A 14,497-nucleotide genomic window follows, 5' to 3' on the forward strand; every position below is an offset into this window, starting at 1 on the left:
AGACGATGTCGAATCCGCTGAGTCGCCTGACGGTACTCAACAGCATGCACACTCACTCACTACCACCACCACCACAACCACCACAACTAACTACCACCACCACAACTAACACAACTAACTACCACCACCACCACAACTAACACAACTAACTACCACCACCACCATCTCTCCGCTTGTAGGTGGTCCGTCCGTACCAGACGATGTCGAATCCGCTGAGTCGCCTGACGGTACTCAACAGCATGCACACGCACTCACTACCACCACCACCACAACCACCACAACTAACACAACTAACTACCACCACCACCATCTCTCCGCTTGTAGGTTGTGCGTCCGTACCAGACGATGTCGAATCCGCTGAGTCGCCTGATGGTACTCAACAGCATGCACACGCACTCACTACCACCACCACCACCACCACAACTAAACTAACTACCACCACCACCATCTCTCCTCTGGCAGGTGGTCCGTCCGTACCAGACGATGTCGAATCCTCTGAGTCGCCTGACGGTACTCAACAGCATGCACACGCACTTTATCCTGGCCGACAACGGCACGGCTGGGCGATACGGGGCCGAGGTTCGTCTACGCCGTCAGCTGGAGAAGCACGTTTCCCTGCAGAAGATCAACACACGTGAGTTACCTAGTACCATCACTAGTACCATCACTAGTACCATCACTAGTACCATCACTACTGCCACTATCACTATTACTACCACACTACTACCACTACTACTACTACCACTACTACTACTACCACTACTACCACTACTACTACTACCACTGCTACTACTACCACTACTACTACTACCACTACTACTACTACCACTACTACTACTACCACTACTACTACTACCACTGCTACTACCACTACTACTACCACTACTACTACCACTACTACTACCACTACTACTACTACCACTACTACCACTACTACTACTACTACCACTACTACTACCACTACTACTACCACTACTACTACCACTACTACTACTACCACTACTACTACTACCACTACTACCACTACTACTACTACTACCACTACTACTACTACCACTACTACTACCACTACTACTACTACCACTACTACTACTACCACTACTACTACTACCACTACTACTACTACCACTACTACTACTACCACTACTACTACCACTACTACTACTACCACTACTACTACTACCACTACTACTACTACCACTACTACTACCACTGCTACTACTACCACTACTACTACTACCACTACTACTACTACCACTACTACCACTACTACTACTACCACTGCTACTACTACCACTACTACTACTACACTTACACTACTACCACTACTACTACTACCACTACTACTACTACCACTACTACTACACTTACACTACTACCACTACTACAACTACTACTACCACTACTACAACTACTACCACCACTACTACTACATTACTACTATCACTACTACCATCGCTACTACTACACTACTACTACTACTGTAGGGGTGTTACGGAGGGGCTGTATACATAGGATCACACGGGAAACAAACACAGTGGGCGGGGCTTCGTGAGTGCACGGGGAGGTGCTCTCAACGACGTCCACACAGGGCAGCCTGGGGGGGCTGGCCCCACCCCTCAGCGAGGGGTTCTGGTATAAAAGGGGATGAGCCGGAGAGCTCGGGGGAGAATGTTAAAGCTAAACCAGTGAAGAGCGAAGATCGTCTAGCTAGAGCCCTGGACTCCCCTGGGTCGCCGCCCTCGTCAGGGCCACGCAGGACCGAGCCAGCGGCGTGGTCCCCAGAACCAGAGCCGGTGCTCTGGGACTCCGGGTACCGTAGCCCGACTTACCAGTGTCGGGCCAGACAGCCTTCCCTAGCCCGTTAGTGGAGGGCTAGGAGGTAGGTCAGAGATAGCCAGCAGTGTATTCCCAGCAGAGGTGGGACAAAGTCATTGTTATGCAAGTCCAAGTCGAGTCGCAAGTCATCAAATTCATGACTCGAGTCTGACTCGAGTCCAAGTCACATGACTCGAGTCCACATCTCATAGGTGGGACAAAGTCATTGTTATGCAAGTCCAAGTCGAGTCGCAAGTCATCAAATTCATGACTCGAGTCTGACTCGAGTCCAAGTCACATGACTCGAGTCCACATCTCATAGGTGGGACAAAGTCATTGTTATGCAAGTCCAAGTCGAGTCGCAAGTCATCAAATTCATGACTCGAGTCTGACTCGAGTCCAAGTCACATGACTCGAGTCCACATCTCATAGGTGGGACAAAGTCATTGTTATGCAAGTCCAAGTCGTGTCGCAAGTCATCAAATTCATGACTCGAGTCTGACTCGAGTCCAAGTCACATGACTCGAGTCCACATCTCATAGGTGGGACAAAGTCATTGTTATGCAAGTCCAAGTCGAGTCGCAAGTCATCAAATTCATGACTCGAGTCTGACTCGAGTCCAAGTCACATGACTCGAGTCCACATCTCATAGGTGGGACAAAGTCATTGTTATGCAAGTCCAAGTCGAGTCGCAAGTCATCAAATTCATGACTCGAGTCTGACTCGAGTCCAAGTCACATGACTCGAGTCCACATCTCATAGGTGGGACAAAGTCATTGTTATGCAAGTCCAAGTCGAGTCGCAAGTCATCAAATTCATGACTCGAGTCTGACTCGAGTCCAAGTCACATGACTCGAGTCCACACCTCTGATTCCCAGCCCTTGTCAGGGCCACGCAGGACCGAGCCGGCGGCGTGGTCCCGAGTCCCAGAGCTAGTGCTCTGGGACTCCGGGTACCGTAGCCCGACTTACCAGTGTCGGGCCAGACAGCCTCCCCTCGCCCGTTAGTGGAGGGCTAGGAGGTAGGTCAGAGATAGCTAGCAGTGTATTCCCAGCCCTTGTCAGGGCCACGCATGACCGAGCCAGTGGCGTGGTCCCGAGAACCAGAGCTAGTGCTCTGGGACTCCGGGTACCGTAGCCCGACTTACCAGTGTCGGGCCAGACAGCCTCGCCTAGCCCGTTAGTGGAGGGCTAGGAGGTAGGTCAGAGATAGCTAGCAGTGTATTCCCAGCTAGCGGGTGAGGGGGGCCGATACCCCCTCCAGTGTTGTATGTCCGCGGTTGTGACAACTGTTGCGGAATAAATACGTGTGCCTCAACCCCGGCGTCCAAGAGTCCTCAACGATATTACACTACTACTACTACCACTACTACTACACTACTACTACTACTACACTACTACTACTGCTACCACTACTACTACACTACTACACTACTACTACTACCACTACTACACTACCACTACTACTACACTACTACTACTACACTACTACTACCACTACTACTACACTACTACACTACTACTACTACCACTACTACACTACCACTACTACTACACTACTACTACTACACTACCACTACTACTACACTACTACTACCACTACACTACTACTACAACACTACTACTACTACACTACTACTATCACTACTACTACTACACTACTACTACTACACTACTACTACTACTACACTACTACTACTACACTACTACTACTACACTACTACTACACTACCACTACTACTACTACTACACTACTACTACTACTACACTACTACTACTACACTACTACTACTACACTACTACTACTACACTACTACTACTACACTACTACTACACTACCACTACTACTACTACTACACTACTACTACTACTACACTACTACTACTACACTACTACTACTACACTACTACTACTACACTACTACTACTACACTACTACTACACTACTACACTACTACTACTACACTACTACTACTACACTACTATTACTACTACACTACTACTACACTACCACTACTACAACCACCACTACTACTACTATACTACTACTACTACCACTACTACACTACTACACTACCACTACTACACTACTACACTACCACTACTACTACACTACTACTACACTACTACTACCACCACTACTACTACTACACTACCACTACTACTACACTACTACTACCACCACTACTACTACTATACTACTGTAGGGCTGTTACGGGAGGGCTGTAAGTGCATACGATCCAATGGGTAACAAACACAGTGGGCGGAGTTACGGGAGTACACGGGGGGGGTGCCCGCAGCGACGTCCGCATCAGGCAGCCTGGGGGGTTGTGATCCTGATGGGGGGTATAAAGGGGGAGGACAAAGAGAGCTCGGGGCTCAGTCTGGGAACGAAGGAGGAAGAGTGAAGATCCTCTAGCTAGAGCCCTGGACTCCCCTCGACGCCGCCCTTGTCAGGGCTGCAGAGGAGCGAGCCAGAGGCGTGGTTCCGTGAACCAGGGTTAGACCCTGGGACTCCGGAGACCGTAGCCCGACTCACCAGTGTCGGGCCAGTTAGCCTCCCCTAGCTCGTTAGAGGAGGACTTGGGGATAGGTGAGATTAGCTAGGGGGTATCCCCAGTTATCCGGGTGAGGGGGCCGCTACCCCCTCTAGTGTTGTCCTGTACTGATAAGCTGAAATAAATATACGTGTGCCTCAACCTGGGTGTCCAGCGTCTTCACCGGTACTTCATCTGGTGTCAGAAGTACTACGGACATGGAAACACGTCAGACAGCTCGAGCCAGAGTACCGGAGGAGGACACTGCTGAAGTCGTTGAGCCCGAGGCGGCTCACCAAGACATGGCGCAGCCGGGGGCCGACGCGTTCCTACCGGGGCATCGGCATGAAGAGGGGCCGCAGCCAGACGCGCTACGGCTGGCTCACGAGAGACTGGCGGAGCTACTGTACGCCGCTGCCGCCACGCTGGAAAACATCACGCGGCTGGGGGCTGGTGGTCCACCACGGGGCGAGGGGAGCCGTCAACCTGAGCGCCTTCCCGCCATTTCTGAAAACTCAAGCTTTGAATTTCCCGCCATCGTCACGGCAGCTGCGGAGGGCGTGGCCGGGCTCAACCTTGGGTCCGACACCGCTCTCGCTGGGACAGCTGCGTCATCTCCAGCGGAGGGAGCGTCATCACATCCGCGACAGGCGATTCCATCTGCCATTCGCGCCGACGCACAGCCGAGTCCCGGGGATAGCAGCCTACAGACGTCCAAGGCGAACGCTGCGCTACAACAACGGCTGCCTCCGCTTAAAGAATTTGTTGGTGCAGAGGGCGACTGGGGCGGCTTCCAGCGACGCTTCATCGCCCACCAAGAAATGGCAAGGTGGTCCGACGATGAAGCCCTCTGCGCGCTGCCGGCGCTCCTCGACGCAGACGCGCTCGCCGCCCTCACATCGGCGCCGAAAGAGAAGCGGTCTACTCTGCCGAAGGCACTACAGCTGCTGGCCGGGGTCTATGGACCTTCAGCGGAATGCAGAGAGCGGTTCTACGAGCGCAAGCGGGGTGAGAAGGAGTCGCCCCTGGCATACAGGACGAGCCTCCTAGCGCTGGCTAAGACGGCTTTTCCCCGTATGGACGACGATGGCGTGGACGCGATGGTCACGGAGAAAATACTCCTCCTGGCAGACGACCTGGACATCGCTGTCGTCGCACAGGAGGACGCCGAGATGACCTCTCTTCAGGCGGCGCGCCTCCTTCACGCCAACCTTCTGTCCCTGCGGCGGAAAGCCAGCAGGGCATCGGCAGGGCGTGCGGTGGCTGCAGCCACCCTTCCGACGGAGGAGCTCTTCGCCGTCGACCATCGACGGCAACAGGCGCAAGAAGTACGGTCGGCCCGGGACGGGTCAAGCCGTTTCAACCGCCCGTCGTCTCCACCGGGGCTCCCGCGGTGTTTCAACTGCGGCGTCCGGGGCCACGTCGCCTCGGGGTGCCGCTCTCCTCGACAGCGCGGGACGACGGCTCGACGGGACGCCGGGCCTCCTCCTCCCAAGCTCCAGCAACATGACCCGGCGAGTCGCGGCACCACACATGTTTGGCCAAAGCACCTACCCGTTGCACGCTCTCGCACCACAACAAACGGGGGGCCGATGTCGCGTTGCGAGGGGCTAACGCGGATCACTGCGGGGACTCAAATCGAGCCCAAACAGTGGTCCGTGTTGGCCCATCGCGTGGTAGCCGCGTCGTCAGGGTCGTCGGCCGTAGTCGGACACATTGACGGGGTAGAAGTACGCATCTTGGTCGATACGGGGGCATCGGCGACAATCATTTCGGAATTAATTTACAATATTCTGCCCGTACAAAGCCGGCCTTTACTGCCGGTTAACGTCCCATTCTATGCCGCTAACGGGGGCTCTCTCGGCATCATGGGACAGATTCGAGCGCAAATTTCTATTGGGGACATCAAATTGTCGGGGCCGATTTTCGTTTCCTCCTCGCTGGCGGTTCCGTGCCTGCTGGGGACGGATTTCTTAGGTAAAATGCCCATTCGTATTTTGATCGACCAAGGATGCATTGAGCTTCCATCGGGGCGGCGCATGGCGTTCCTGCCATCCCCTGCGGCAGCTCGGTCGGCGTTCGCGACGGTACCGGCGTTCGTCGTTAAAACTGTTCGTGTGCCGCCGGGAGCTCAAATGCTAGTGCCTCTGAAACTTCGTAGGCCCTTCGCTAAGGGCATAGGGGATCAGGGTGTTTTGCTGGGACCGTCTAGGGCCGGGGTTAATGGGCCTCATTTGATTCCGGCCCAGACCGTCGTAAGAGGGGACGGGGACCCTTTCATCGCGGTCCTCAATGTGGGATCGCAGACGGTGGTGGTTCCTCAAGGGACGGTGCTCGCTCACGCGACGCCAGTGCCCTGCGAGGAACCTGTCGCGAACCACGTTGGCACTGCTTCCCGGATGCTCCCACATTCGGACAGCGATGAAGGGTGGATCGACGCGCTTTGTGCGGGATCGACGGACCTGACAAATTCAGAGCGCCAACAGCTTAGAACGCTACTGAGGGAATTTTCCGACGTTTTCAGTCGTGATAAATATGATTTGGGTTGCACTCACCTGCTGCGTCACCATATTGACACGGGTGACAGCGCGCCAATTCGCCAAAATCCGTTTCGGTTAAGTCCCGCCGAAAAGGACCATGTCAAATCGGCTGTTGATGACATGTTAGCCGCCGACATCATTTCTCCCTCCACCAGCCCGTGGGGAGCGCCGATCGTCCTGGTTAAAAAGCAGGACGGCTCGTTGCGGTTTTGCGTTGATTTTCGGCGCCTTAATAAAATTTCGGTTGCCGACGCATACCCGCTCCCGCGGATGGACGAATCGCTGGACGCTTTGGCGGGAGCGCGATTCTTCTCCACACTAGATTTACTTTCGGGATTCTGGCAGCTTCCTCTGGACGATGATTCTAAGCCTAAAACTGCTTTCCGTACACCGCACGGCCTGTTCCAATTCAACCGGTTGCCGATGGGCTTACACTCAGCGCCGGCAACTTTCCAGCGATTGATGGAATTGGTTTTGGCTGGATTGCAATGGGAATCGTGCCTGATTTATTTGGATGACGTTATTGTCTTTGGTAAAACTTTTGATGAACATCTCCAGAGGTTGCGGGCGGTTTTCCTAAAGATGCGGGCTGCTAATTTGAAATTTAAGCCCCAAAAATGCCATTTGTTACGCGAGTCGGTGCGTTATTTGGGGCACATCGTAGGGCGCTCGGGTATTGCTACCGATCCCGCCAAAACGCAGTGTGTCAGCTCCTGGCCGACTCCCACCTCGGTGGGAGAGGTCAGGAGTTTTATTGGCTTCGCATCATATTACCGACGCTTCGTCGCTAATTTTGCAACGATTGCCAAACCCCTACACGCGTTAACATCTAAAGGGGTTCGGTTCCACTGGGGTCAGGATGAGGAAGCTGCTTTCTGCTCCCTTCGGGACGCGCTGGTGAAGGCTCCTCCCTTGATTTACCCAGATTTTTCGAGGCCGTTTTTGCTCGACACCGACGCGAGCAACACGGGTATTGGAGGCGTGCTTTCCCAGGTGGTTGACGGCGTGGAACGGGTGGTCGCGTACGGCAGTCGGGTGTTGTCTCCAACGGAGCAAAGATATTGTGTCACCCGTAGGGAACTGTTGGCAATTGTCTATTTCATCCAACAGTATCGCCCATATCTGTACGGTCGGCATTTCACCGTCCGCACAGATCATGCGGCACTGCAGTACGCCCTGAAGGTTCAACAGCCATCGGGACAATTGTCCCGATGGCTGGAGGTCCTCCAGGATTTCAGTTTTGAAACCACTTATCGTAAGGGCGTTCGCCACACCAACGCTGACGCTCTGTCACGGATGCCAACCGCCTCCGAATGCGCATGTCTCCTGGGGTCGGGGCGTTGCAAGCCAGTAGGGGACATGATGGTTCCGGTCCTGGCGGCGGCCGCCGACGATGAAACGGTAGTCCCCATTGATATCGCCGAACAGGGGAGAGATTCCCTGCTTGGATTGCCCGTTGATGAATGGGGGCGCCTCCAGTTGGAGGATGCCTCCCTCCTCGCGTTGCGTCGTCGCGCCGGGGAGAGGGGGCGTGTGACGGGTCATGCCGACGCATGGGAAACCCATGCGGGCTTGCTTATGCATTGGGACGGGAAATCCCAGCGTCACCGGCTGGTGGTCCCTTCTGGCCTACGAGGTAAGGTGGTGTGGGCTGCTCATGAGCGCCTCCTCCACCTAGGTACCCAGAAAACACTCGCCTTGCTCCAGCTGAATTTTTTTTGGCCGGGTATGACAAAGGATGTCACTGATCTGTTGGCGGCATGCCCTCAGTGTGCGCAGCGCAAACCACCGGCACGGGAGTCGAACCCGCCCTTGCAATCCATCCAGGTCTCCAGAATAAATGAACTGGTCGCACTGGATATTCTGGGGCCATTCCCCGCCACCTCCAGGGGAAATAAATATTTGCTTACTGGGGTCGAATATTTTACGCGCTGGCCTATGGCCTGGCCCCTGGCGAATCAGTCGGCAGCAGCCATCGTCGACGCCTTTGTCCAAGGTTATGTCATGGACAAAGGTGCCCCGGAGCGGTTGTTGACCGACCAGGGTAGAAATTTTTCGGGGAAACTCCTAAAACAAGTCTGTGATCTCCTGGGAACGAAAAAAATTCGAACCTCCCCCTATCACCCGCAAACGGACGGGATGGTCGAGCGTCTGCATCGCACCATCACGTCTATGTTGTCGCAGCAAGTTTCGGACTCACAGGCTGATTGGGACTTACATATTCAAGGGGTTCTAGCGGCATACAGATTGGCTCCCCATGCTGCGACGGGGTTTTCACCTTTCTTTCTTATGTATGGCCGCGAACCCGACCCACCTGTTCGGGCACAGTTGCAGATCCCCGTGCCGCTGGGCAAATCTAAATTGGACGATCACGTTAAATTTAATCTTGACAAACTGACTGAGGCGCGGGATGCGGCGAGGCTAAATTCTGACAGGCGTCAGAAGGCGAACGAGCGCCTCAGACTGGCTCGCGCGCACGTGCTGCAGTGGAAGCCGGGGGACAGGGCATGGCTGCACTGTCCCCAGGTACCACTCGCGACCTCCTCTAAACTCGTACGCCCGTGGCGGGGCCCCGTCGAGGTTGTTGAGGTTTTGAGGCCTCAGTGCGTTCGAATCCAATGGGGGAGGCGCCGGTGGTTTGTACACCCCTCTAGGCTGAAGCCGTTTGTTGCGGTGCGGGGGCCCACGCCACGCACGCGAGGCCAAGCATGTGGGGGGTCGACCGACTCGGAGGGTCCGTCGCTGCTCTCGCCTGATGTGTTGCCGGCTGTCCCACCCACAGGTGTACCGGGAATGACGGGCTCACGCCCTGGAACCCCCACAGGTGATGCCGACAGTCGCGCGACTTCAATCGCGACCTCACCTCGAATGGGACAGCCGCCACCGGATGGTCCGCCGTCCGGGGTTGCCCCGTGTGACGGGCCTGCGGCAAGGACGCGCGCTAAAATGCGCAGACTCTTATAATATACAGCAGGAAGAAAAAAAAAAAAAAAAACTTTTCTTATTTATTTTCCTTCACGTGTCATGGTTACTGTATGCTGCGTCGGTGGTGTGCTCCTTGCACACTGAGTGTGTTGTGTTGTGTGTGTGGGCGCGGTGTGTGTGTTGTGGGTGCGTTGTGTGTCGTGGGTGTGCTGTGTGTGATGGGGGAGTTCCTGGCTAGTTGTACATACGTGCTTACGGATTTCGTATTTATGCGGGGGGGGGGGTGCGTCGGACATTCCCTTCGGGGGTATGGTTGTTGTTCTTGTTGTTGTTCTGCTATTTGCATTTTGTTGAAAAAATGAGGCACACACGGGGTCGAGGGGTAATTGTTCCTTTATTTGGAATTGTTGCAGCCGGGACGGCTGCGAGCTGTAATGGGGGGGGTGATGTAGGGCTGTTACGGGAGGGCTGTAAGTGCATACGATCCAATGGGTAACAAACACAGTGGGCGGAGTTACGGGAGTACACGGGGGGGGTGCCCGCAGCGACGTCCGCATCAGGCAGCCTGGGGGGTTGTGATCCTGATGGGGGGTATAAAGGGGGAGGACAAAGAGAGCTCGGGGCTCAGTCTGGGAACGAAGGAGGAAGAGTGAAGATCCTCTAGCTAGAGCCCTGGACTCCCCTCGACGCCGCCCTTGTCAGGGCTGCAGAGGAGCGAGCCAGAGGCGTGGTTCCGTGAACCAGGGTTAGACCCTGGGACTCCGGAGACCGTAGCCCGACTCACCAGTGTCGGGCCAGTTAGCCTCCCCTAGCTCGTTAGAGGAGGACTTGGGGATAGGTGAGATTAGCTAGGGGGTATCCCCAGTTATCCGGGTGAGGGGGCCGCTACCCCCTCTAGTGTTGTCCTGTACTGATAAGCTGAAATAAATATACGTGTGCCTCAACCTGGGTGTCCAGCGTCTTCACCGGTACTTCACTACTACTACTACCACTACTACACTACCACTACTACTACTACACTACTACTACCATCACTACTACCACCACCATCACTAATGTCTCCGCCCCCGTGTCTCCACAGGCATTGGCCAGGGTGTCCCGGTGGTAGGCCTCGTGGTGGAGGGAGGTCCCAACGTGGTCTCCATCGTGCTGGAGTACCTCCGGGACGCGCCGCCTGTCCCCGTCGTGGTCTGTGACGGGAGCGGGAGGACCTCGGACATTCTCGCCTTCGCACACAAGTACTCGGAGGAGGGCGGGTGGGTGGAGTTAACCAGTCACTCGTCTAGCAACTCAGTCAGTCAGTCACTCAGTCACTAGTCTAGTCACTTAGTCAGTCACTCAGTCACTCAGTCAGTCACTCAGTCACTCGCTTAGTCACTCACTCAGTCAATCAGTCACTCGCTTACTCATTCACTCACTCAATCACTCACTCAGTCAGTCACTCACTCAGTCACTCAGTCACTCACTCACCCACTCACCCACCCATTCACTCACCCACCCACCCACTCACCCACCCATTCACTCACCCACCCACTCACCCACCCATTCACCCACCCACCCACTCACCCACCCACTCACCCACCCACTCACTCACCCACTCACCCACTCACCCACCCACCCACCCACTCACCCACCCACCCACCCACTCACCCACTCCCTCACCCACCCACTCACCCACTCACCCACCCACTCACCCACTCACCCACCCACCCACTCACCCACTCACTCACCCACCCACCCACTCACCCACTCACCCACTCACTCACTCACCCACCCACTCACCCACTCACTCACTCACTGACCCACCCACCCACTCACTCACTCACCCACCCACCCACTCACCCACTCACCCACTCACTCACCCACCCACCCACTCACTCACTCACCCACCCACCCACTCACCCACTCACCCACCCACCCACTCACTCACTCACCCACCCACTCACTCACCCACTCACCCACCCACTCACTCACTCACTCACCCACCCACTCACCCACCCACCCACTCACCCACTCACTCACCCACCCACCCACTCACTCACTCACCCACTCACCCACTCACCCACTCACCCACCCACTCATTCACCCACCCACCCACTCACTCACCCACCCACTCACTCACCCACTCACCCACCCACTCACCCACCCACCCACTCACCCACTCACTCACCCACCCACCCACTCACTCACCCACCCACCCACTCACTCACTCACTCACCCACTCACCCACCCACCCACTCACTCACCCACCACTCATTCACCTCGTGGTGGAGGGAGGTCCCAACGTGGTCTCCATCGTGCTGGAGTACCTCCGGGACGCGCCGCCTGTCCCCGTCGTGGTCTGTGACGGGAGCGGGAGGACCTCGGACATTCTCGCCTTCGCACACAAGTACTCGGAGGAGGGCGGGTGGGTGGAGTTAACCAGTCACTCGTCTAGTGACTTAGTCACTCACTCAGTCACTAGTCTAGTCACTCAGTCAGTCACTCAGTCACTCAGTCACTCACTCAGTCACTCAGTCAGTCAGTCACTCACTCAGTCAGTCACTCAGTCACTCGCTTAGTCACTCACTCAGTCACTAGTCTAGTCACTTAGTCACTCACTCACTCACTCACTCAGTCAGTCAGTCACTCGCTTACTCATTCACTCACTCAGTCACGCGCTTAGTCACTCACTCAGTCACTAGTCTAGTCACTTAGTCACTCACTCAGTCACTCACTCACTCAGTCACTCACTCACTCAGTCACTCAGTCGCTCACTCAGTCAGTCAGTCACTCACTCACTCACTCACTCAGTCACTCACTCACACACAATCAGTCACTCACTCACTCAGTCACTCACTCAGTCAGTCACTCACTCCCTCAGCACCCACTCAGTCACTCACTCAGTCACTCACTCAGTCAGTCACTCAGTCAGTCACTCACTCAGTCACTCAATCACTCACTCGGTCACTCAATCACTCAGTCACTCAGTCACCCACTCAGTCAGTCACCCACTCAGTCAGTCACTCACTCGGTCACTCAGTCAGTCACCCACTCAGTCAGTCACTCACTCACTCACTCAGTCAGTCAGTCACTCGGTCACTCACTCGGTCACTCACTCAGTCAGTCAATCACTTAGTCACTCAGTCACTCACTCAGTCACTCACTCAGTCAGTCACTCACTCAGTTACTCACTCGGTCACTCACTCGGTCACTCACTCAGTCAGTCACTCGGTCACTCACTCAGTCACTCACTCAGTCAGTCACTCACTCACTCAGTCACCCACTCACTCACTCACCCACTCACCCACTCACTCACCCACCCACCCACTCACTCACCCACCCACTCACCCACCCACCCACTCACTAATCCACTCTACTCACACCCAATTGGTCAACCCCCCCTCCCTATGCCCCGCCCCCTCCCCCCCATGCCCCACCCCCTCCCCCCTATGCCCCGCCCCCCCCAGGGTGATTAACGAGTCCCTGAGAGATCAGCTGCTGGTCACCATCCAGAAGACGTTCAACTACAGCCGCAAGCAAGCGCAGCATCTGTTCATATCCCTCATGGAGTGCATGAAGAAGAAGGAGCTGGTGAGTGGGTGGGTGGAATGGGTGAGTGGGTGGGTGAGTGGGTGAGTGGGTGGGTGGGTTAGTGGGTGGGTTGGTGAGTGGGTGAGTGGGTGAGTGGGTGAGTGAGTGGGTGAGTGAGTGGGTGGGTGGAGTGAGTGGGTGGGTGAGTGGGTTGGTGGGTGAGTGGGTGAGTGGGTGGGTGGGTGGGTGAGTGGGTGGGTGAGTTGGAGGGTGGGTGGGTTAGTGGGTGGGTGGGTGAGTGGGTGGGTGAGTTGGAGGGTGGGTGAGTTGGAGGGTGGGTGGGTGGGTGGATGAGTGTGTGGGTGGGTGAGTGGGTGGGTGGGTGAGTGGGTGGGTGAGTTGGATGGTGGGTGGGTGGGTGGATGAGTGGGTGGGTAGGTGGGTGAGTGGGTGAGTGGGTGGGTGGGTGAGTGGGTGGGTGGGTGAGTGGGTGGGTGGGTGAGTGGGTGGGTGAGTGGGTGAGTGAGTGGGTGAGTGAGTGGGTTAGTGGGTGGGTTAGTGGGTGGGTGGGTTAGTGGGTGGGTGGGTGGGTGGGTGGGTGGGTTGGTGGGTGGGTGGGTTGGTGGGTGGGTGGGTGGGTGAGTGGGTGGGTGGGTGAGTGGGTGAGTTGGTCGTTGGGTAGTTGGGTTGGTGGGTGGGTGGGTGAGTGGGGGGGTGAGTGGGTGGGTGGGTGAGTGGGGGGGGTGAGTGGGTGGGTGGGTGGGTGAGTGGGTGAGTGAGTGGGTGGGTTAGTGGGTGAGTGGGTGAGTGGGTGAGTGAGTGGGTGAGTGAGTGGGTGGGTGGAGTGAGTGGGTGGGTGGGTTAGTGGGTGGGTTGGTGAGTGGGTGGGTGGGTGAGTGGGTGGGTGAGTGGGTGAAAGAGTGGGTGGGTGAGTGAGTGTGTGAGTGGGTGGGTGGGTTAGTGGGTGGGTGGGTGGGTGGGTGGGTGGATGAGTGGGTGGGTGGGTGGGTGGGTGAGTGGGTGGGTGGGTGGGTGGGTGAGTGGGTGGGTGGGTGGGTGAGTGGGTGGGTGGGTGAGTGGGTGAGTGGGTGGGTGTGGGTGAGTGGGTGGGTGGGTGGGTGGGTGGGTGAGTGAGTGGGTGAGTGGGTGAGTGGGTGGGTGAAAGA

General features: G+C 56.0%; 1 protein-coding gene across 1 annotated transcript in view; it reads left to right on the plus strand.

The window, feature by feature from the left end:
- Positions 1-14,497, plus strand: part of LOC144954107 (transient receptor potential cation channel subfamily M member 3-like) — a gene marked incomplete at its 5' end in the record, with an annotated part of 50,998 nt that overhangs the window by 15,981 nt on the left and 20,520 nt on the right. The window contains 3 exons of the mRNA XM_078884682.1: positions 463-634; positions 10,900-11,074; positions 13,268-13,391. Of these exons, the coding sequence (XP_078740808.1) occupies positions 463-634; positions 10,900-11,074; positions 13,268-13,391 (471 nt within the window). The remainder of the gene's footprint in view (positions 1-462; positions 635-10,899; positions 11,075-13,267; positions 13,392-14,497) is intronic.

Source organism: Lampetra fluviatilis, unplaced genomic scaffold, assembly GCF_964198595.1.
Source record: "Lampetra fluviatilis unplaced genomic scaffold, kcLamFluv1.1 SCAFFOLD_620, whole genome shotgun sequence".
Classification (NCBI taxonomy): domain Eukaryota; kingdom Metazoa; phylum Chordata; class Hyperoartia; order Petromyzontiformes; family Petromyzontidae; genus Lampetra; species Lampetra fluviatilis.